The sequence below is a fragment of the Nematostella vectensis genome, chromosome 2, assembly GCF_932526225.1.
Source record: "Nematostella vectensis chromosome 2, jaNemVect1.1, whole genome shotgun sequence".
NCBI classification, from domain to species: domain Eukaryota; kingdom Metazoa; phylum Cnidaria; class Anthozoa; order Actiniaria; family Edwardsiidae; genus Nematostella; species Nematostella vectensis.
The window spans coordinates 13,440,979-13,463,600 of NC_064035.1; the positions used below are offsets into that span (position 1 = coordinate 13,440,979).

General features: G+C 42.7%; 3 protein-coding genes and 1 long non-coding RNA gene across 4 annotated transcripts; 2 read left to right on the forward strand and 2 right to left on the reverse strand.

Moving 5' to 3' along the window:
* The first annotated feature begins 3,616 nt into the window (after positions 1 to 3,616).
* LOC116612665 lies at positions 3,617 to 7,181 on the forward strand. Its single transcript, XM_048721273.1, has 2 exons — positions 3,617 to 3,737; positions 3,997 to 7,181. The coding sequence occupies exons 1-2, from the start codon at positions 3,617 to 3,619 to the stop codon at positions 7,179 to 7,181; spliced, it is 3,306 nt and encodes a 1,101-aa protein (XP_048577230.1).
* Positions 7,182 to 7,190: 9 nt separating this feature from the next.
* Positions 7,191 to 12,993, forward strand: LOC125559372 (uncharacterized protein K02A2.6-like). Its single transcript, XM_048721274.1, has 2 exons — positions 7,191 to 7,968; positions 12,653 to 12,993. Exons 1-2 carry the CDS (start codon positions 7,191 to 7,193, stop codon positions 12,991 to 12,993), a joined length of 1,119 nt encoding a protein of 372 aa, XP_048577231.1.
* LOC125561030 lies at positions 11,286 to 12,487 on the reverse strand. Its single transcript, XR_007307024.1, has 4 exons — positions 12,445 to 12,487; positions 12,235 to 12,348; positions 11,575 to 11,665; positions 11,286 to 11,368 (listed from the first exon to the last, which is right to left on the reverse strand). It is a non-coding gene; the product is annotated as an uncharacterized LOC125561030 (long non-coding RNA).
* A 2,965-nt stretch (positions 12,994 to 15,958) lies between the features above and the next one.
* On the reverse strand, positions 15,959 to 21,056 carry LOC5521669. The gene is made up of 14 exons (XM_048721278.1): positions 20,922 to 21,056; positions 20,697 to 20,757; positions 20,157 to 20,524; positions 19,802 to 19,966; positions 19,460 to 19,573; positions 19,145 to 19,270; positions 18,808 to 18,904; positions 18,279 to 18,523; positions 17,845 to 18,207; positions 17,553 to 17,720; positions 17,130 to 17,240; positions 16,920 to 17,033; positions 16,260 to 16,350; positions 15,959 to 16,055 (listed from the first exon to the last, which is right to left on the reverse strand). The coding sequence occupies exons 1-14, from the start codon at positions 21,039 to 21,041 to the stop codon at positions 16,051 to 16,053; spliced, it is 2,148 nt and encodes a 715-aa protein (XP_048577235.1). The 5' UTR covers positions 21,042 to 21,056; the 3' UTR covers positions 15,959 to 16,050.
* Positions 21,057 to 22,622: the final 1,566 nt, after the last annotated feature.

A 22,622-nucleotide genomic window follows, 5' to 3' on the forward strand; every position in this document is an offset into this window, starting at 1 on the left:
AAGGAGTGTGGTTTCGAGACCGCATATTATCCATAAATTTCGTCGCCGTATGTTTTTTTAAATATTTTACTTTACTGTAATAAATAAAATAACAACAATTCACTCATGGACAGTCCAAAAAGTTCAGTCCTCACTTATAAAATAGACTTTCTTTTTGGAATCCTATCTTCGCGCACGAATAAAAATGTAGCACGTTCCTGAAAGAGGGGAGCGTAAGGGAATGCGTTTTTGCCTTAAATCTGGCGCGGTTTTTCGTATTTTATTCCGCGGTATTGCGGTTTCGTAGACTGCGCGGTTTACGGTTTTTGACATATTTTGACAGTTTTTCGGTTTTTGGCGTTGTTCTTTGCGGCATCTGTGCGTTTTTCTTTGCGGTTTTGCGGCACCTCCTTATGCCCCCTCCAAAAACACCTACCTCTATGCTGAAGTGCTGCATGGTGCCATTGACTTGAAACTTTTCCGAGGAGGTGTACTTATCGGTGGCAAGTAGCTCGCACAAGTACTTGGAATTGGAATCTGGAACGGAGGCCATATTGATAGAAAAACAAGAATGCGTTTCCAAACACTTCCACATGCATGAGAGAGAGTCCAACTCCGAGCTTTTCACAATCGGTTCAACGTTCAAATACGAATTCGTGTGGTGGACAAACTTCCCTGACTTGAAAAAGTCATCCCGTTCTATTATCGCAGAGGATTCTTTGACTGCCAAGCTCGTGACAAAAAGTATGAACATAACACTTTTCATAGTACAGTCAATAGGTGGAAAACATAGAAAAGAGACACAGCCAGCTAGGATCAACCAAGAAATCCAATTATAACATTTCCACACAGGTTAAGTCTTTATACAGAGCCCATGTTTTGTATCTACCTGCGTAAGGATGTGAATTATTGATGAAATTATTTTCAATGATTTTGTCAACGTAGCTCGTGCATTGATAATTAAACTAGTTCTTACGTAGTCCTTAAGAATGCCACAGCGGGACCGTTTTCGATACAAACACGCAAGAAAATAGCTAAAAACAATCATAAAAGTACCGGCAAAAATTCAACCAAATAAACATGCATTTTGCCAGCTGAATGTGACTTTATATGACATTTGGTCATAGGTTTTTTTATTTTTATTTTTCATAGGAGTTTTGTTCATAGATAATAAAAAAAATAACCGAAGCCTCCTGGACCCTTCACCTGTCAGGCTAGTAACAAAAAGCGTCACTACGATTATATTCATTCTTTAATCTTTGCCAGAAAAACAAAAATTGTGAGGTGTCTAGCCTGCTTGACTACCTACAGGAAGGAAAAAAATCTTTTGGTCTTTTTGTTTGTTTCTTTTCGCCCCTTGTTTTTCATTATTTTTTTTTTCATCATCTCATGTAACGTAACGTAGTGAAATGCATCATACATGTTTTGCAAAAATATTGATATTGATTATAAAAATAATAATAAAAGATTGAGGATACAGCATATATGCTTAGACTTATACTTTAGCTATCATTTGTCTTCAAAACAACAACATGTTTTATGTTTCTGCCAAGCAACATACTAAAATCTTACAATGAAACATTGATATTTTATGCAGCCATTCGAAAAATTTTATTTGTTATTTCTTTAAGCCTTTTTAGCCATTTATCGTCATTCTCTTTGTCTTTGATGACCGTGAAAAAAGACACCTGCTTCGTATTTCACAATGCAAAAAGAAGCCCTTGCTATACGAGGTCCTTCGAGGATAGATCGTTGCTTTTGGAAGACATTAATAAAAATACTGAAAATGAAACAAAAAGGCCGCCCGCCCACTCTTTTCTAAAAAAAAATCAGGATGACCCAAGTTTGTATTTTTTTACTAGGCCTAATTTAAGATTATACAACGTCTACAACGGCTACAGAGTCACGCTTTTGTGGTTGCTACAGATTCACACTTAATATCTAGCAGATAATATACACATGGCCAGGGGCGGATCCAGGATTTCAAAATGGGGGTGGATGATGGCCGGCTAGACGGCTTATAGTTGATCCAGTGGCTCTTGGTAGATCACTACCTGATTAGAACTTAAAATACTTCACGCTGGATTGGATTTGTCGAGTCAGCAAAGTAGTATTTTTTTCTATACTCAAAAGGGGGGGGGGTAGATATCCACCCAGTCCAACCCCTTGTATCCTCCCCTGATGGCTCAGGGGAGAAAAAGTTTTCTCCCCAAACCCACGTCGTACTCGCGGGAGCACAAGGTCCGTAGCAGAGGGTCTTGTATTTATAGAGTGAACGTTTTTAAAAGGCAAAGGATTGTAAGATATATAAGCTGGCACCCGACCATTTAGCCCTTCGAATATTATTACACACTTATGTTTAGCAACACGCGTCGCAAAGTTCTCAATCTTGACCATCGTGAATAAGGTTTTTGAGTGTTCAAACTTTCCTGCATTCATAATAACTCGTTTTTGTATACTTTTTTCGCAATTCAGGGCCATGTTGTTGGCCTTTAATCGGCACAAAGAGTTTCCTCTATTTCTAACTTTGTCTTTCCCGTTGATACTAGAGTTGTGTCATCCGCGCTAGCAAATTTGGTTTGTGAATCCGTGGGTATTTGTAGATCTGTCTCTGGCTAATTAAGGATGGACTATGGGCATATACGCGGAACAAAATATCTTGGGCATATATTTGTTTATTGACATAACACAGATATGAAATAGCCTGTTTTAAAAGCAAGATTGGTATGTTGTCTGAAGGATTCCCAGTGAGCAGGTGCATCAGTACGACGGGCTCTCTTGAGTAGGGAATCACGGTAACTAATTGTACTGTAGACGGGCTCTCTTGAGTAGGGAATCACGGTAACTAATTGTACTGTAGACGGGCTCTCTTGAGTAGGGAATCACGGTAACTAATTGTACTGTAGACGTTGGGAGTCATCCAAGGGGGCTGAGATTTCCTCTTTACACGTTTCTTTACGAGGGGCGCATGGGAATCAGCGAGGGATAGGATGGTCTTGTTAAAGAAGTCGAGGGCATCATTTGGGTCGTCATAGATGTCCATCACATTCCATTGTGCTTGTTCTAGGTCTTTTGGGAAGCCCCTTGACCAGATTTTTTGTTCGATCGATAGGTAAAGTATTGATGGGTAGTCCCTACGCCGTTTAAAGGTGTTGGGACATTTCTCTGTGCGCCGTTGCTAGGCAAACACCAAGACTTTATATGTCCGCCAAACATTGGTGAAATGGAATGAATTTAGCCATGGCACCATTGTTTATGAATGCCTAAATTTTGATGACGCCACCAGGCGAAAAAAAATTCCTATAATCTTAGCTGGTGAAGTATCTGCAATGATAAATGTAGCTTTATAACATTATTTTGGGGGTGCCTAAAAAGTGGCGTATGCGTTTTCGATTCTACCAATAATAAAATTTGCGCACCATATTAATTTTAATTTTTCCACCCTTATTTGAATAAGTTCTTTAATTTTTAAAATATCGGGAAATCGATACGTAGTTTTATAGAGGGCAACAAGGTGAATATTCTCTGCCTAAAAAAATTGCAGAGCGTCCGTTCTTCGCAAAGATTATAGGGTTAGGAACGCAAATCGGAAGTAGAATTATCTAAACATGCGCAATTGAATATTGTGATTGATGGAATGATAGGAATATCCGGTACGGCAAACACAGAAGAACAAATTGACGTTGACAAGCACCAGATCACAAACAGGGCTAGTACAAGTAGCGTTGAAGAGACAATTACAGCAGGAACCACAGGCGGTACACAGGATCAACAAGCAACACAGGGAACTTTGACGTGTAGTTTCAAAACGGAGAAACCTAAGCTTCCTAAATTTTCAGGGGATGTAAAGGAATATGTCATTTTTTAGTCAGATTGGAATCACATTATCGACAAGAGGTATATGAAACGCGATGCAATGACATAAACCACTCGAGCTAATTAAAGGCATAGGGACGGATTATGACGCAGCTTGGGAGTACCTGGACGCTATTTATGGAGACCCCCGTGTTGTTTCAGATAGCGTGACACAAGATATCAGTAAATTCAAAGCGTTGCATGACGGAGAAGATTCGCGCTTCTGTGAGCTTGTACACCTAGTAAGGCGATCGTACAACACGCTGAAGGAAGTTGGTCTCTCAGGGGACATGGACAACAGTCACATGTTGTCTGTTATTGAGCGCAAGATGAGTGGTGATGATCGGAAAGTATGGTCGCGCGAGCTCGTACGTGATAAAAAAACAGCGACTCTCGAAGGGCTGTTACAGTGGATGACGTCGGAAATGAAGTCAAGAATGAAAGCCACCGCAGCGGTACGCAGCGGCAATACTACATACCGAGGAGGAGTTTATCAGTTCAAGGCTGACGAGCAGGAGAACCCCCGATTTGAATGTTGGCACTGCAAAAATTCAGAGCACTGGCCAGACCAATGTCCAAAGTTTGCGGCACTGACATATGAAAAGCGCATGAAAACAGCCAAGGAAAATCACGTGTGCTTCAGTTGCCTGAAAGTAGCCGGCCGCAATCACAAAGCTTCCACCTGTAGCAGGAAAAAAGTATGCAACAAGTCCGAAAACGGCGAACATTGCCAGGCATTCCATCATCCCTTGCTACACAAGACAATTCCTGTAAGCGTCGGAACGGCTCTTGAAAGCGAAAATACAAGCGTCATCCTACCAGTGTTGACAGCGAACATCCACGGTAAGAACGGTCTACAAAAGCAAGCTAACGTTCTGCTAGATACCGGAACACAAATAAGTTTAATAAGGAATGACACCGCGGATTTACTAGGCTTAGTCGGAAAGGATACATACATCACTATCACCAAAGTAGGGGGAGAAGACGAGAGTATGAAAACGAAGGTTTATAAAGTTCCTGTTTGTTCCAATGGAAGCAGCAAGACATACACAGTAAAAGCTATCGGCATCGACAAAATCAGCGACGACGTGAAGGCGGTAGAAATGAAAAGCATTGCAAAGCACTTGGGTCTGGAAAATGAACGAATCCGCCGTGAAAAAGGCCGCGTAGATCTGCTTATCGGAATTGACCATACCCAGCTACACACGGGACCATCGAAACAATCAGACAAGCTGGTAGCGCGCAATACGCCTTTGGGATGGGTAGTATTTGGAGGCAGTGCATCCGACATGGAGGTAGTCAGTCAAGTATACCACGTGGCTCTTGCGCCACAGCTGGACCTAGCGACATTCTGGAAAACGGAGTCAATGGGAGTTGAAGTCAAACCGTGCGTCTGTGAGGCTGATAAGCTAAGTCAAGTGGAACGCGAAGAGACGGAAGTGATTAGTAACTCGTGCAGAAAAGTCGGAAATCAATGGGAAATCCCGTACCCGTGGAAAAAGGATCTGAGTCAGCTCCCAGACAACAAACCAGCTGCAGTAAAAAGGTTGGAAGCGACAGAAAGGCGTCTGTTAAAAAACCCGGATCACGCTGTCGCCTATAACAAGCAAATGGAAGAAATGTGTGAGATGAATTTCGCAAGGAAGCTAACAGAAGAAGAAGTTAAAAGTTACCAGGGACCAGTGCATTATATCAGCCATCACGGGGTGGCACGGCCAGAGAGTGACAGCACCCCCCTGAGGATTGTGTTTAACACGTCAGCAACCTACAAAGGGCATGCATTGAACGACTACTGGATGAAGGGACCGGACTTACTGAACGACCTGTTCGGTGTACTTTTAAGATTCCGGGAGGGGCAATGTGCGGTGATCGGTGACCTGTCAAAGATGTACCATAGAATACTAATCCCGGAAGCAGACCAGCACGTACATCGTTACTTATGGAGAAATCTGGAGACAGAAAGACCGCCAGATGTATTTGTTAAGACGGTCCTCACGTTCGGAGACAAACCAGCACCCGCGATGGCCCAAACCGCGTTACGTAAAACAGCTGAAGAAGGCGAGAAGGAGTACCCAGAAGCGGCCAAAGTGCTAAAGGAAGACACGTACATGGACGACATCTGTCACTCAGAAGAAACCCCAGATAAGGTGCAACAACTGGTAAAAGACCTGGACAAGGTGCTACAGAACGGTGGATTTCATGTAAAGAAATGGACGACGAGCAGAAGTGCAAAGGACGACGACGCCGCCGAGCTAGACCTGTTTAAGACAGAACACGAAGAGAAAGTTCTTGGAATCGCGTGGGACAGTAAGACTGATGTGTTGCGGTTTAAAGTACAGAAGCAATCTCACAGCACTTCAGACGGAAAAGAGAAGGGTCCATGGACCAAGAGAAAGATCCTTAGCCGCGTAGCACGCCTATATGATACAATAGGATACACAGCAGCCGTCGTCATCAAAGCCAAGATCGGAATTCAGAAGATATGGCAGCTAGGCTATGAGTGGGATCAACCTATAGAGCCCCCGCTTGCACAGACATGGGAAGCTTTCTTCACAGATCTAGACGAGCTTAATAAGATAGAGCTCCCGAGATGTCTCACTCCACCAAACGCAGTTGGCCTGCCAACGCTCTGCATATTCTCGGATGCATCGAAAGAAGCCTTTGGAGCAGTTGCATATTTGAGATGGCAGGCAAGCGTTGGGTCGTATGAAGTGAGATTTGTAGCAGCCAAATCAAGAGTCGCCCCACTCAAGGAGTTAACAATTCCAAGGCTAGAGCTCCAAGCATCACTACTGGCAGCAAGATTGCACCAGACCCTACAAGAGGAACTTCGCATAGAATGTGAAAAGGCTATCCTGTTTACTGACAGTATGATTGTTTACTCATGGGTAAGAGGGTCTCCAAGGAGTTTCAAGCCCTTTGTATCTGCGAGAATAAGTGAAATCCAAGACAAGACCGACCCAAACCAGTGGCGCCACATCCCCGGGAGTGCAAATGTTGCTGATGACGTCTCTCGAGGCCTATCTGTTCAAGAACTCAAGGGAAGGTGGACTCAAGGCCCAGCCTTTCTACATAGCAATGAAGATGAATGGCCACAGGAAGCCAAGTATCAGGAACCAGATAACGAGTCCGACAAATCGGAGAGACGAAAGGAGAAAGTATGCGCAGTGACAGGAAGAGCAGAAGAGGCGATCGATGTCAGCAAGTTCTTTGAATGGAGAAGACTCGTCCGTGTAACAGCTAGAATTCAAAGGCTGGCAGAGAAAATCAGGTTGCGAAAGTATGAACAAGAAGGAAGGCGAGGCCCCTTGGCGCCAGAAGAACTGAAAAAGGCGGAAGAACACTAGATAAAGAAGATGCAAGATACACTTCACGGTCGTCACGAGAAAGGCGAATTCGCGCCGTTATCCCCGTTTGTCGACGACAAAGGCATCATCCGTGTCGGCGGACGTCTGGATGCAGCGTTAGTATCATATGACACCAGGCACCCTATTCTGTTGCCAAGCGACCACCGAGGAGCCCTACTGATAACGCGTCACGTCCACAAACATGGATACCTCGGAGTCGCCGCCACCACACCAAAAATCAGAGCCAAGTACTGGATCGTCAAGGGCAACAAGCTGAGTAAGATTGTGAAGAAGGAATGTGTGTTCTGTAAACGACTAGCCCACCAGACAGAGACACAGATAATGTCAGCCCTACCTCAGCTCCGGCTAGCGCCCTACATCCCACCGTTTTTCCACACATCGTGCGACTATTTTGGTCCTATCAATGTCCGGATCGGCCGAAACAAGTCCGACAAGTATTATGGAGTAATCTTCACGTGTCTGAATACAAGAGCTGTGCATTTGGAGATGGCCGTTGACCTCTCCACCATGGATTTCCTACAGGTCCTCCGCCGATTCTTCTCGATCAGAGGATACCCAGCCACAGTGTTAAGTGATAACGGCAGCCAAATGGCCGGCGCAGAAAGAGAGCTGCGAGAACTAATCAAGGGTCTAAACGACGATCAGCTGCGCCAATTCAACGCGGAAAAGGGCATAAGGTGGATCTTCATCACCCCAGCCGCACCTCACCAGAATGGCTGCGCGGAAGCGTTAGTCAAGACATGCAAGACGGCCCTCAAGAAAGCAGTTGGCGAACAGACCCTCACGCCAATGGAGCTATACACATGTCTACTTGAATCTGGAAACTTAGTGAACCAGAGGCCGATAGGACGCATCCCTAATGACCCAGACGACGGGAAGTACCTCTGTCCAAATGACATACTGTTAGGCCGGGCCTCCTCAGACGTACCCCAAGGTCCATTCAGAGAGACCCCCAACCCGCGGCAGAGAGTGGAATTCGTCCAAGATCGTCGAGTCCTTCTGGAAACGATGGCATCGAGATGTGTTCCCGGCACTTGTGCCAACAAAGAAATGGCGCTCAGAAATCCGGAACGTTCAAGTCGGGGACATTGTTGTAGTAAGTGACAGCAATGTACTGAGAGGAAAGTGGAGCACCGGTTTAGTAACTGAAGTTTATCCCGGGCCTGACGGCAAGGTGCGCAACGTCAAAGTACAAACAGCGACCGGAAAGTACAGTCGTCCAGTCACCAAGATTGCTGTGATCCAGGCTGCAAAAGAAAAGCTACTGTAGATTGATAAGGACTACGCCCTTATGGGGCGGAGAGTGTTTCGGCTTAAATCTATTGCATAAGTGACAAGTGACAGTTTCGTTAATATCGATTTCAACCACGTGATTATAATCCATTGTAAATCAGTCAGATCAACAGTAACCGAGATCGGAACTCTGGAATACAGCTAACCAGTACGATTACAAAATCTACAGCTAACCAGGACTTTGAGAATCAGAAAACACGATCGGATACGCCACAGAAGTAAGTTAATTTGTGAGTTTGAATAACTGTAAATAAGCTTTGATTCCATGCAATCAATGTAAATCAAATAACTTTCATTCATTCTAGATCGAATAAATATATCTTTACACATCGTTGGATTGTTATACGGTTTGTGGCGAAATCCTCACGGGAACCTAACGCAACAGTGATAAAGCCTGGTTACTAATGCGAATGTTGTTGTGAATATTTTTGAATAACAAAATCGACTCTTTAATAGTGAAATACGCGTTGAAACGACTCTTTTCTTGCAAAAATCAGCACTTCAAGTAGCTAAGATGGTGCCCTAGGTGAAAAATCATGCTTGCCCATATTTTTAGTTTATGTTATTTGCTGTTTATTACGTTTTTCTCGCCAGTTTCGGGCGTTTGTTTTCGAAGCTAATAATGTCGCGCGCGCGTAAATTGTTTACCCGCCAATTTATTTTCCCGCCTGAAAGTGTGAAGTTCTCAGATGATCGCGCGCGCGCCTAACAACCGAATCGCCAAGTAACGAGAAATGTCCCAACACCCTTAACACAATTCTTGACATTCCCACTGGAAGATAGTCTGATAAACCTTTGCCGAACACTTCCGATTTTACTAGGTTCTCAGGGTGATTGGTGTAGACGTGGTCTAAGGGGTCGAGGGGACGTGGTGCTTAGGGGTCGAGGTACCTTATTACCTTTTAGATCAACTGCTGCAGACCGATAGTAGCGTGCTTGATGAGCCGAATCCAGCCTTGTCCAGTGCATTGATGTTCATGTCACCAAGAATTAGAGTGGTTTTCAAAATCCCGTGCAAAAAATGTAATTGTCGAAGTGTAATTGTCAAGCCAGAACAAAAGAAAACCAGGAGTACATAACAGTGTACTACATAAACTAAATAGTATTTCACGGGTTTTTGAAAACCACTCTATCACCTCCTTTAGCTAGTAATTTACAGCTGTTCTAGAGCTTCATCTATCTTGCCATCTAATTCAGCCTTCTCCTCAGAGCGATAGATTCCGACAACACAAAGCGGACAATTTTAGCTAGTAATTTACAGCTGTTCTAGAGCTTCATCTATCTTGCCATCTAATTCAGCCTTCTCCTCAGGGCGATAGATTCCGAAAACACAAAGCGGACAAGTTTAGCTAGTAATTTACAGCTGTTCTAGAGCTTCATCTATCTTGCCATCTAATTCAGCCTTCTCCTCAGAGCGATAGATTCCGAAAACACAAAGCGGACAATTTTAGCTAGTAATTTACAGCTGTTCTAGAGCTTCATCTATCTTGCCATCTAATTCTGCCTTCTCCTCAGGGCGATAGATTCTGACAACACAAAGCGGACAATTCGACTTGAATGGAATAAGACGCACAGCAGCTCTACCATGTGACTTCAGGTCTTTAGCACAAGTGTAGATAAGATCGTTAGAAATATACATTAGAAGACCACCGCAGTTTTGACCAACTCTATCCTTGCGATAAGACGGTTTTTTGAGAGCGATATTTTCGGGACTGTAGGTGAGGCCACGTTTACATCTGGAGCTACAGGACCAAGACAATGTGGAGAGCACAAGAAACAACATTAGGTTTCGGTGTATCTACTTCCGATACACTTCAGATGAAATTCAAACTTACACGAGGATCAAGCAAGAAGTCCTTGGTTTTTGCGAATGGTCTTGGTACAAAATCCGCAGACAGTTTTTATTGGTACTGGGCCTGGGTTCATTTGATAGCTTGATAAGAAGCAGAAAAAAAGCGAAGATTTGTGGAAAAGGAGACAACTTCCTGCGCGAGCTGATATTGGGATCATTGATAAGTTACTTGGTTCTCACTTGGACGTAAGGGCAAGCGCAGCGCACGTAATTTTCCGATTCGCTCTTGAACGCAAGCGCAAGAGGAAGAGCAAGAGAACGCAACCTGCTGACTTTCTTGTGCTTGCGCTCTTGTTTAATCGATTATCACTTGTTTTTCGCTTCCGTCTGCGCTTGCGTCCCAGTGAGGACAGCCTTTATGTTGCGTGAAAACCGGATCGACGTAAGCATAAGCGAAACATGAGCATAAATTAACCAAACTCGTCGAGGAGGTCTGGGCACAAGACTACGAACTGAGCATGCGTAAAACATTGCGCTTACGTCTCCGCCTAACTCGTCGTAAGAACCAGCTTTAAGGGTTACAGTTTCCGTTTGCACGAAGCTTATGTCCATTTATTCAGAAAAGATTGATTTTTGTAAATATGCGAGCTGTTGTTTTTTGAAATACGATAGCGACGAAACAAATGGATAGGATAATGTGTTTAGATCTTGGCAAGTACACAATATTCCCATGAAATCCGTCATTTCATGGGATTCGAGACCTCAGACATGTAATGTGTATGCTATGGACTAGTACAAAATAAGAAAGCGCGTTTGCGGGGTATGGCAAATAACCAGAGTTTTAAGTTAATTCTAGATGGCGGTGAGGGTTCATATTTTATTAGCCCTGATTGCAGCTTGTATTGCAGAGATTCATTATGGCGTCGCTAAAGGCCAACTGTCCACGCAGTGTGCGCTCACTCCTAAGATCATAGAACTACATGATAACAATGCAAATGCTTTTATTTCGATATAAATTTAGCAATATAATAATCTTTCATCAATAAATAGGCATTCTTTTCTGTATTGTAATTCTTTCAGGCTGAAAAAAAAGTGTTAAAGTTATCTGAGTGGCAAAGTTAAAACATTTGTGACAATTAAAAATTGTCAAAAAATAGAGAAATGTCAAAAATCAGTTTCTTACGCGTTGAATATTGTGAATTATATCAATTATTCCCGTGCAGAGCACCAACGGTTGTATATTCTGACGGTTGAGGGGTATTAAGGAAGTCTATCATCGTCACTTACCCATCACAATAGCCGACACGAAGACCGAATCGTAGCCATTGGGTGTGTGCAATTCCTTGATGCAGACACGAAACTTAAAAATTGTGATATACTGAGAAAAAAAAAACATGTTAGGGATCGAAGATTATGCTTTATCTTTATGGAGCATTCTTAGATACGAATTGGGGCTTGACAGTAATTGTGGTCAACAGAGTACACCTAGTGAGCTAGAGTGAGTAGGCTCCCTTCTTTTCAGATGTATATTTTAGGAGAAATATTCCAAAATAGTATACCTCCCGCCACATGGTTTATATCAATGTCCTAATTAATCCTCTATCTTCCATCCCCCCTCCCCCCCACACCTTCGGTTCACACCTAGCTAAGTAACGCTTAAAACGTAGGAATAACTAAAGAGTCACGAAAGTATATAAAGAGTAAATAACAATGGATCAAGAGGAAATAAGATTTCAGTTCAGAAAAGATGGGAGGAGAGAGAGAGAATCAAAAGACGATGTAAAGGAAGGCCGAGTTACACTGAAAATGGCCTGACTGAGGTTTAGTCAGAGACAGAGAGAGCAGACGACCCGGAGGGAGTTCTACGAGAAAATAAAGCAAGCATAGAATCTACGCTGTCCTATCAACGTTGTCATAAACCCCCTGTGACAACAAAATGACATATACCTCCACCCATACGGAAATGCTGTTGTATTCTGGAATGGTCGATCCAAACGACTGCTTATGGACGGCCGAAACGATGACATTGGGAACACTGGTGTAGTTTGACAGCGCGACATCCTACAAGAAAATATGCGCAGATTTAGAGATTCAAGATCTAAAATAATCACAGATCAAATAAGCAAAATAAGAAAGACAATAGCTAGGCAACCTTACCTGGCAGTACGCGAAGTTATCGGCTGGTAAGGGAAGGTTGGTATTTGGGAAAAACAGCGTTAACAGCTCGCTATTCATCTCTGCGGGTAGTGAAGATGCAGCTATCCAGTTCTTGACAAAAAAGAAAGAAACCAGTTAGTAAAGACGTTCTGATGGGGTAATAGTGTTAAAATGGTGTGGACATGCAAGACGGCCCTCAATAAAGCAGTTGGCGAACAGACCCTCACGCCAATGGAGCTATACACATGTCTACTTGAAGCTGGAAACTTAGTGAACCAGAGGCCGATAGGACGCATCCCTAATGACCCAGACGACGGGAAGTACCTCTGTCCAAATGACATACTGTTAGGCCGGGCCTCCTCAGACGTACCCCAAGGTCCATTCAGAGAGACCCCCAACCCGCGGCAGAGAGTGGAATTCGTCCAAAAGGATCGTCGAGTCCTTCTGGAAACGATGGCATCGAGATGTGTTCCCGGCACTTGTGCCAACAAAGAAATGGCGCTCAGAAATCCGGAACGTTCAAGTCGGGGACATTGTTGTAGTAAGTGACAGCAATGTACTAAGAGGAAAGTGGAGTACCGGTTTAGTAACTGAAGTTTATCCCGGGCCTGACGGCAAGGTGCGCAACGTCAAAGTACAAACAGCGACCGGAAAGTACAGTCGTCCAGTCACCAAGATTGCTGTGATCCAGGCTGCAAAAGAAAAGCTACTGTAGATTGATAAGGACTACGCCCTTATGGGGCGGAGAGTGTTTCGGCTTAAATCTATTGCATAAGTGACAAGTGACAGTTTCGTTAATATCGATTTCAACCACGTGATTATAATCCATTGTAAATCAGTCAGATCAACAGTAACCGAGATCGGAACTCTGGAATACAGCTAACCAGTACGATTACAAAATCTACAGCTAACCAGGACTTTGAGAATCAGAAAACACGATCGGATACGCCACAGAAGTAAGTTAATTTGTGAGTTTGAATAACTGTAAATAAGCTTTGATTCCATGCAATCAATGTAAATCAAATAACTTTCATTCATTCTAGATCGAATAAATATATCTTTACACATCGTTGGATTGTTATACGGTTTGTGGCGAAATCCTCACGGGAACCTAGCGCAACAGTGATAAAGCCTGGTTACTAATGCGAATGTTGTTGTGAATATTTTTGAATAAAAAAATCGACTCTTTAATAGTGAAATACGCGTTGAAACGACTCTTTTCTTGCAAAAATCAGCACTTCAAGTAGCTAAGATGGTGCCCTAGGTGAAAAATCATGCTTGCCCATATTTTTAGTTTATGTTATTTGCTGTTTATTACGTTTTTCTCGCCAGTTTCGGGCGTTTGTTTTCGAAGCTAATAATGTCGCGCGCGCGTAAATTGTTTACCCGCCAATTTATTTTCCCGCCTGAAAGTGTGAAGTTCTCAGATGATCGCGCGCGCGCCTAACAACCGAATCGCCAAGTAACGAGAAATGTCCCAACACCCTTAACACAATTCTTGACATTCCCACTGGAAGATAGTCTGATAAACCTTTGCCGAACACTTCCGATTTTACTAGGTTCTCAGGGTGATTGGTGTAGACGTGGTCTAAGGGGTCGAGGGGACGTGGTGCTTAGGGGTCGAGGTACCTTATTACCTTTTAGATCAACTGCTGCAGACCGATAGTAGCGTGCTTGATGAGCCGAATCCAGCCTTGTCCAGTGCATTGATGTTCATGTCACCAAGAATTAGAGTGGTTTTCAAAATCCCGTGCAAAAAATGTAATTGTCGAAGTGTAATTGTCAAGCCAGAACAAAAGAAAACCAGGAGTACATAACAGTGTACTACATAAACTAAATAGTATTTCACGGGTTTTTGAAAACCACTCTATCACCTCCTTTAGCTAGTAATTTACAGCTGTTCTAGAGCTTCATCTATCTTGCCATCTAATTCAGCCTTCTCCTCAGAGCGATAGATTCCGACAACACAAAGCGGACAATTTTAGCTAGTAATTTACAGCTGTTCTAGAGCTTCATCTATCTTGCCATCTAATTCAGCCTTCTCCTCAGGGCGATAGATTCCGAAAACACAAAGCGGACAAGTTTAGCTAGTAATTTACAGCTGTTCTAGAGCTTCATCTATCTTGCCATCTAATTCAGCCTTCTCCTCAGAGCGATAGATTCCGAAAACACAAAGCGGACAATTTTAGCTAGTAATTTACAGCTGTTCTAGAGCTTCATCTATCTTGCCATCTAATTCTGCCTTCTCCTCAGGGCGATAGATTCTGACAACACAAAGCGGACAATTCGACTTGAATGGAATAAGACGCACAGCAGCTCTACCATGTGACTTCAGGTCTTTAGCACAAGTGTAGATAAGATCGTTAGAAATATACATTAGAAGACCACCGCAGTTTTGACCAACTCTATCCTTGCGATAAGACGGTTTTTTGAGAGCGATATTTTCGGGACTGTAGGTGAGGCCACGTTTACATCTGGAGCTACAGGACCAAGACAATGTGGAGAGCACAAGAAACAACATTAGGTTTCGGTGTATCTACTTCCGATACACTTCAGATGAAATTCAAACTTACACGAGGATCAAGCAAGAAGTCCTTGGTTTTTGCGAATGGTCTTGGTACAAAATCCGCAGACAGTTTTTATTGGTACTGGGCCTGGGTTCATTTGATAGCTTGATAAGAAGCAGAAAAAAAGCGAAGATTTGTGGAAAAGGAGACAACTTCCTGCGCGAGCTGATATTGGGATCATTGATAAGTTACTTGGTTCTCACTTGGACGTAAGGGCAAGCGCAGCGCACGTAATTTTCCGATTCGCTCTTGAACGCAAGCGCAAGAGGAAGAGCAAGAGAACGCAACCTGCTGACTTTCTTGTGCTTGCGCTCTTGTTTAATCGATTATCACTTGTTTTTCGCTTCCGTCTGCGCTTGCGTCCCAGTGAGGACAGCCTTTATGTTGCGTGAAAACCGGATCGACGTAAGCATAAGCGAAACATGAGCATAAATTAACCAAACTCGTCGAGGAGGTCTGGGCACAAGACTACGAACTGAGCATGCGTAAAACATTGCGCTTACGTCTCCGCCTAACTCGTCGTAAGAACCAGCTTTAAGGGTTACAGTTTCCGTTTGCACGAAGCTTATGTCCATTTATTCAGAAAAGATTGATTTTTGTAAATATGCGAGCTGTTGTTTTTTGAAATACGATAGCGACGAAACAAATGGATAGGATAATGTGTTTAGATCTTGGCAAGTACACAATATTCCCATGAAATCCGTCATTTCATGGGATTCGAGACCTCAGACATGTAATGTGTATGCTATGGACTAGTACAAAATAAGAAAGCGCGTTTGCGGGGTATGGCAAATAACCAGAGTTTTAAGTTAATTCTAGATGGCGGTGAGGGTTCATATTTTATTAGCCCTGATTGCAGCTTGTATTGCAGAGATTCATTATGGCGTCGCTAAAGGCCAACTGTCCACGCAGTGTGCGCTCACTCCTAAGATCATAGAACTACATGATAACAATGCAAATACTTTTATTTCGATATAAATTTAGCAATATAATAATCTTTCATCAATAAATAGGCATTCTTTTCTGTATTGTAATTCTTTCAGGCTGAAAAAAAAGTGTTAAAGTTATCTGAGTGGCAAAGTTAAAACATTTGTGACAATTAAATTGTCAAAAAATAGAGAAATGTCAAAAATCAGTTTCTTACGCGTTGAATATTGTGAATTATATCAATTATCCCCGTGCAGAGCACCAACGGTTGTATATTCTGACGGTTGAGGGGTATTAAGGAAGTCTATCATCGTCACTTACCCATCACAATAGCCGACACGAAGACCGAATCGTAGCCATTGGGTGTGTGCAATTCCTTGATGCAGACACGAAACTTAAAAATTGTGATATACTGAGAAAAAAAAAACATGTTAGGGATCGAAGATTATGCTTTATCTTTATGGAGCATTCTTAGATACGAATTGGGGCTTGACAGTAATTGTGGTCAACAGAGTACACCTAGTGAGCTAGAGTGAGTAGGCTCCCTTCTTTTCAGATGTATATTTTAGGAGAAATATTCCAAAATAGTATACCTCCCGCCACATGGTTTATATCAATGTCCTAATTAATCCTCTATCTTCCATCCCCCCTCCCCCCCACACCTTCGGTTCACACCTAGCTAAGTAACGCTTAAAACGTAGGAATAACTAAAGAGTCACGAAAGTATATAAAGAGTAAATAACAATGGATCAAGAGGAAATAAGATTTCAGTTCAGAAAAGATGGGAGGAGAGAGAGATAATCAAAAGACGATGTAAAGGAAGGCCGAGTTACACTGAAAATGGCCTGACTGAGGTTTAGTCAGAGACAGAGAGAGCAGACGACCCGGAGGGAGTTCTACGAGAAAATAAAGCAAGCATAGAATCTACGCTGTCCTATCAACGTTGTCATAAACCCCCTGTGACAACAAAATGACATATACCTCCACCCATACGGAAATGCTGTTGTATTCTGGAATGGTCGATCCAAACGACTGCTTATGGACGGCCGAAACGATGACATTGGGGACACTGGTGTAGTTTGACAGCGCGACATCCTACAAGAAAATATGCGCAGATTTAGAGATTCAAGATCTAAAATAATCACAGATCAAATAAGCAAAATAAGAAAGACAATCGCTAGGCAACCTTACCTGGCAGTACGCGAAGTTATCAGCTGGTAAGGGAAGGTTGGTATTCGGGAAAAACAGCGTTTTCAGCTCACTATTCATCTCTGCGGGTAGTGAAGATGCAGCTATCCAGTTCTTGACAAAAAAGAAAGAAACCAGTTAGACTTTCCGATGGGGTAAAAGTGTTGAAATGGTGTGGTCAGACCAGTCAATAGAATTTCCCGTGGGAAGGAAAATTGTACCAGGAAGGTCAGGCGAATTTGAGGAACGTATTGAGGGAGAGACGTGTTTTTCATTCGTTCATAATATTCTCTCTTCGAAAATTATTGTGTCGACTGTTTCTTTCTATAAAACAGTGGGGGAAAAAAAGAGTCGAAGCAAGCACAAAAGGGGCAAATACATTTTTTAAAGACATTTTGCGTCGAAAGTAAAAACGGTTATTCGTACGACGTTGATTTCTTTGTGAAGTCCATCGAAGTTCTGCATTTCTCGGAGGCAGACTGTAATGGATGTATTTGACGGGTTCTCCACCCAGATTGTTGCAGCGTCATGTTTCTGGCCGACTACCATGTGCTCTGACGTCACAAGCACAGTAGGGGTTGTTGAGAACTTGTCCTGCAATAGAAGAACTATCATTAACCTACGTGTTGTTTTGTTGACAATATACAGTATGGAGGCGTAGAAGTTGCTTTGATGGTAAGGATATAAGTAAAGGATAGTATCCAACAGAGTAGCTTACGCTTGGTAGAGGAACGTCTTGACACTTGGTCTCTTGCCACCATTCAGCCAAAGTAATTTCTCCCACCACAGCACCCACAGGGGTCCCCTGGTAAGCAATGTAATCCACGTATGTCGCGCCGTTGTCCGGGGTCGCGCGGTCATTGCAACCGGCCTTTAGACCGCACAAAGTGAAATTGTAAATGTTTATGTTCTCTGCCCAGGTTACGGCGGCGTCGTGGACGAAAGTCTGGTCTGGGGTGTTGTAGTAATTGATAGAAGCTTGCACGTACACTAATCGGTCTTTCGCAAAGTTCTTCGGGGAGAACGTGACAAGCTCACATTTGACGTCTGAAGTGCTGAGATCCAGGGTGCAGGATGAAGTCTGGGGACGAAATAGGTACTTGAGACATCAAGAGGGTGGGGGTGGGGATATTATTGGTAGAAGAGACGTACAATTACTAAGTCAGTTGGATACTCACGTTGACAAGCCCCAAGATGCACAATAGTCACATTCAAACGACTCTCGCAGATGTACGTTTTGTACAAGCAATCGTTTTTGTAAGTGACGCCATCGCTACCGCACCGCTCATCGTCGTAGGTAGGACAGGATTCAGCGCATTCACAGCGCGCGTCCTTTGGTCCATAAGCCTTACACGTGGCGTAGTGGGTGCATTGCATGTTTTCACAAGGATTCAGGTCTGAAAATGAGTATCCGTCAGCGAACTAAAGTCTTTGATAACAATGTTATTAGTAGACCAATAGAACCTCCCTGCCCGACGTAAAGCTAGTATCCAAAAGAGTCGTCCCATTTCCTACGTGCTAATAATAATAATATTGTCGGATATGCTCGATAATCGATTATCCCAAAATAAAGTTGATAATAAAGAAAGGAAATTAAGTGTGATACAAATGTGACCAAAAGATTTTCCACGTCGGTTTAAGGTTTACGAATACTCGGGAGCGCTTTGGAATATATACTCACAGCCTACAGCTAGATAGCTGATCGAGACGGGGTCGTGGTGGCCTCCATATGGCTGAATATCTTTCATGCAGACCTTGAAGTTGTTTACGGTAATGTTCTTATGGAACGTTAATAAATAACGGGATAAATATTACGTAAAGATGATTGTAATATTGTTATTTGTAATAAATGGCTCCTTTTTAAATCTTACTGTGGGAAACTCAAAACATTGGGTCCGAAATTAGTGTCCGTCGAGATCGATAGATATTTCTTTTTAATATACGTATAAAAGCCATTGCATCTTTCTCAAACAAACTAACTTAGAAAATCTATATGTACACTTGAATGAGTGTCCTACCTCGACCCATTCTGTGATGGCGTTATTTTTCGGGTGGATGGCTTTCGGATCAGAGGGGTCACTGTAATGCTTTGAAGTTGTGATCATCACGGGTTTCTGATAGAACGGCTTGGCAAAGCTCACTGTCTGCAAATCGAGACAGGATAGTATTTTTCAAATTTAGATGCTCTTAGCGTTTTCCGAGAAACTTAGCTTGAAAATTTGAGGAACAAAGTTAAATGTCCTCTTATTAATTACTGTTGAAGACTTTAAACACCGCAAAATAGAAAGAAAGAAAATATCTCATGGGTTTCGCTGTCGTAGTTTTGTACTTACTTGGCAGTAACTGTAGTACTCAGTAGATTTTGGTGGACTCAGGTTTGGTAGGGTGACTACGCGCTCGTACGGGATGTCCCATCCGGTGGGGACTTCCTCTAGGGCAAGCCACGCCTTAACAGAAACATACCAATATGACAATTCGATAAAAAAAAGCGAGATTGCTTATTCATTCTGCTAACTTGGACCTACTCTCCCCTATCAATCACCTCTTAACAAAAAGAGACAGGTATCACAACGTACATTCGCTCAACCTAATAGCGCGTTATTTGGCCACCATCTGAATACAAATATCCTTACGGGATTGTTTGGTTTGTTACTCAGATTCTCCATTGAATTTACTGCTTTCACAAATTCATGTACTCCGTCGTAGTTTTTCAACTCACGAAGACAAATTTGGAAGCCGAATGAAGTGACATCCTCGGCCCAGACAATGGCGCTATCGTGTTTCTTTTGCTGGGAGTCGTGAACAGCAGTGACGAAAACATACGGTGCGGACGGGAAGGACTGCAAGATAAGAGGATTATAAATATAGGTAACGTTTAATTTACTTTTCGTTTCCCTACGAGCATTTCTTTTTAAAAGCGGAAAGAAAATAGGACATATTAAAAATTCTGCTCATTTGAAGGTGAAAAAGGTGGAAGGGCTGGTTACTTCAATGCGCACTCTCCTACTCGAATAATTTCAGTTATCATACCTTACTCATAGCTACAAAGTCAACAGCTGTGCATTTGGTGCCAGCAGTCCATCTATCGATGGACACAGTCGAATGCAGTCCTTTATTGTCCGGGATACTCGTATATGCAAGCCACTGGACCGTGACTGTCCGGTTGCCAGAAATCGGACCGGATGCGGACACGCAAGTGGTGAATCCCTCTCGGCAGACTTGCTCTACCCAGTTAACCGCTGCTTCGTAAGTTGGTCCCGATTGTTCGTCCATGTGAAGAGTGATTTGCACGTGCACGCTATCCGTCGCAAATGGAGTCGAGAACGGAATGGTTTTACACAGGAAGTCACTGGGCGAGCTGACGAGGAACGTGCCCCTCCCAAACAACATTCCTTGACCTGGGAGAGAACACACACCATGATTAGCACTTAAAAACATTGCTGCTCTGGAACGATTGCCAATCTGAATAATTGAATACTCAGAATCGGATAGGTTTGTGCCTTTGTCCTTGTTTGAAATTTTATTGTTCTACCTTAGTATTGTTGGTTTTTTTTATGATTGCACACGTACCGAGGGAGGCCAAGCTTGCGCCAAGCAACACGGTGAGAAAAACCTTCATCTTCGAAGAAACCTGCGGAATTAGAAAGCAAGTATACAATGATCACTCGATAGCTCAAACCACTAGAAAGCAAGTATACGACGATCAATCGATAGCTGGAAACCACTAGAAAGCAATTATATGACGATCATTCGATAGCTCTAAGCCACCGCATTTTATAGTTGATGATTTCTTACCTGAATCAACGGTGAGTGCTCGCCGGAAAAGGTAACATTTGCTGTCTCATGTGCCTTTTTATACTCTTTGGTCACAGCGATCTTTACACTTGCGAAATCCCGTGGCTCCCCGGATAACATTATTACTCGCTATTGACATGGTGAATAGACATCATTGTACCAATAGCATTGTTATCACCATCTGTGAACAGACCTGTCGATCAATTGAATTGTGGATCAATTGTCTAAACCTCCCGCATAACCTCGTCTCATGATATTACACCTGTGCCTTGATTGAAAGGACATGTTTTAATCGCAATCCCATCACCATTAAAAGAAAAAAGGCAGAGAGCAAGACTTTTTCTTTCGGTATTTCGCATGGCGCACAGATCCACGCCAGGCCGCCTTTAATCTTATTTGAGTTTCTGATGAACTTATTATATTGTGTTAGCTTTTTTGTAGTCCCAGCTAGAAAATGAAATAATTTGCTATCAGACTTCCCGCTACCCTGTTCAGTATCGACAGATACACAGTTTTTAGATGTATACATTAATTAAAATTATTCAAGGACAAGAAAGTTGCATTAGGCAAAAATAAAGAAAATATGATGTGCCACCGCATGGTTTCCACTACTTGTAAGCTTTTAATTGTGTTGATTCGAGACTTATCTATTGTTGAAATTGTATTTACGAAGCTGTTTAATAATTTATTGGCAAATACTATGATGAATATCCTTGGGTGCGCCGATTTGAAAACAAAGTTCATCAGCTTTGTGCGTCGTACAGCGTTTGAGACTCTACAAAAGATTTCTTAATTTTGGAAGCTATATTTAGGTTTGAGACCCCCACACCCGATGCATGTGCCAAGGAAAAAATAAACTCTATTATCTTAAAACATCTTATTCAACGCAAATGCGTTAAAAAGAAGATGCAACAGTCGGCTTGATTCGTCAATGCTTTTGCATTGAATACGGCTCATGGATAATGCGACGGTTGAACTTAACCTAAATGAAATTAGGCCTAGTTTAAAGCCGCATTGTCACCAGTTTATTTCCGGTCGATTACGTAAAAATCTCCGATGATTTTCAACGGAAACGCGAATAATATTTTAAAATATTGAAAGGAGTGTGTCTATTGGAAGTTTCTTTGAGGATGTGATTGATAATTTAGAGCGGATGGCCTGTTAAATATCTCGGATTCTAATAGATTCTTTTCTTTTTTAACGGTTAAGGTTTCCGTCGGACCAGCGGAATTAAACTGGTGACAATGCGGCTTTAAACGCCGTTCTTTTCATGCGCCTTTCCAAATAGTAGGTGTTTGGAATACGAAATGAACGGCGTCTAAACCAAATTAGACCGGTCCATTATATTTAGCACGGCTAAATAGGAGGTGTTTGGTGGACCGGTATGCATAATGCATAATGTAGTTTAATGACATTCAAATGCTGATCAGGCGCGTACACAGGGTGATGCGCACCCCCCCCCCCTTGGCCGGCAAAAAGTGGGTCATTTCTTATTGAAGGATCTTCAAACACCGCCCCCCCCCCCCACCCACTCAATCAATCCTGGAACGCGCGTGTTGATTAAGCTGCCATGAACGGTCAATGAACGACGTACATAACCAATGTGCCTAGTTGCGCACATCTAAAAAGTTGCGCGAAACTTTGACGAGAACATGTGTAGTTCGTGTATTGCAAACATAAAATTCGAATGGATTGGTTGCG

Coding starts and splice junctions, on each gene's coding strand:
- LOC116612665 (XM_048721273.1), top strand. CDS start 3,617: ATGATAGGAATATCCGGTACGGCAAACACAGAAGAACAAATTGACGTT. Junction 3,738..3,996: donor TACAGCAGGAACCACAGGCG/GTACACAGGATC, acceptor GTGTTGTTTCAG/ATAGCGTGACACAAGATATC.
- LOC125559372 (XM_048721274.1), top strand. CDS start 7,191: ATGCAAGATACACTTCACGGTCGTCACGAGAAAGGCGAATTCGCGCCG. Junction 7,969..12,652: donor GACGGCCCTCAAGAAAGCAG/TTGGCGAACAGA, acceptor TCAATAAAGCAG/TTGGCGAACAGACCCTCACG.
- LOC5521669 (XM_048721278.1), bottom strand. CDS start 21,041: ATGTTATCCGGGGAGCCACGGGATTTCGCAAGTGTAAAGATCGCTGTG. Junction 17,034..17,129: donor ATAACTTCGCGTACTGCCAG/GTAAGGTTGCCT, acceptor ATTTTCTTGTAG/GATGTCGCGCTGTCAAACTA. Junction 16,351..16,919: donor GCATTTCCGTATGGGTGGAG/GTATATGTCATT, acceptor TTTTTTTCTCAG/TATATCACAATTTTTAAGTT.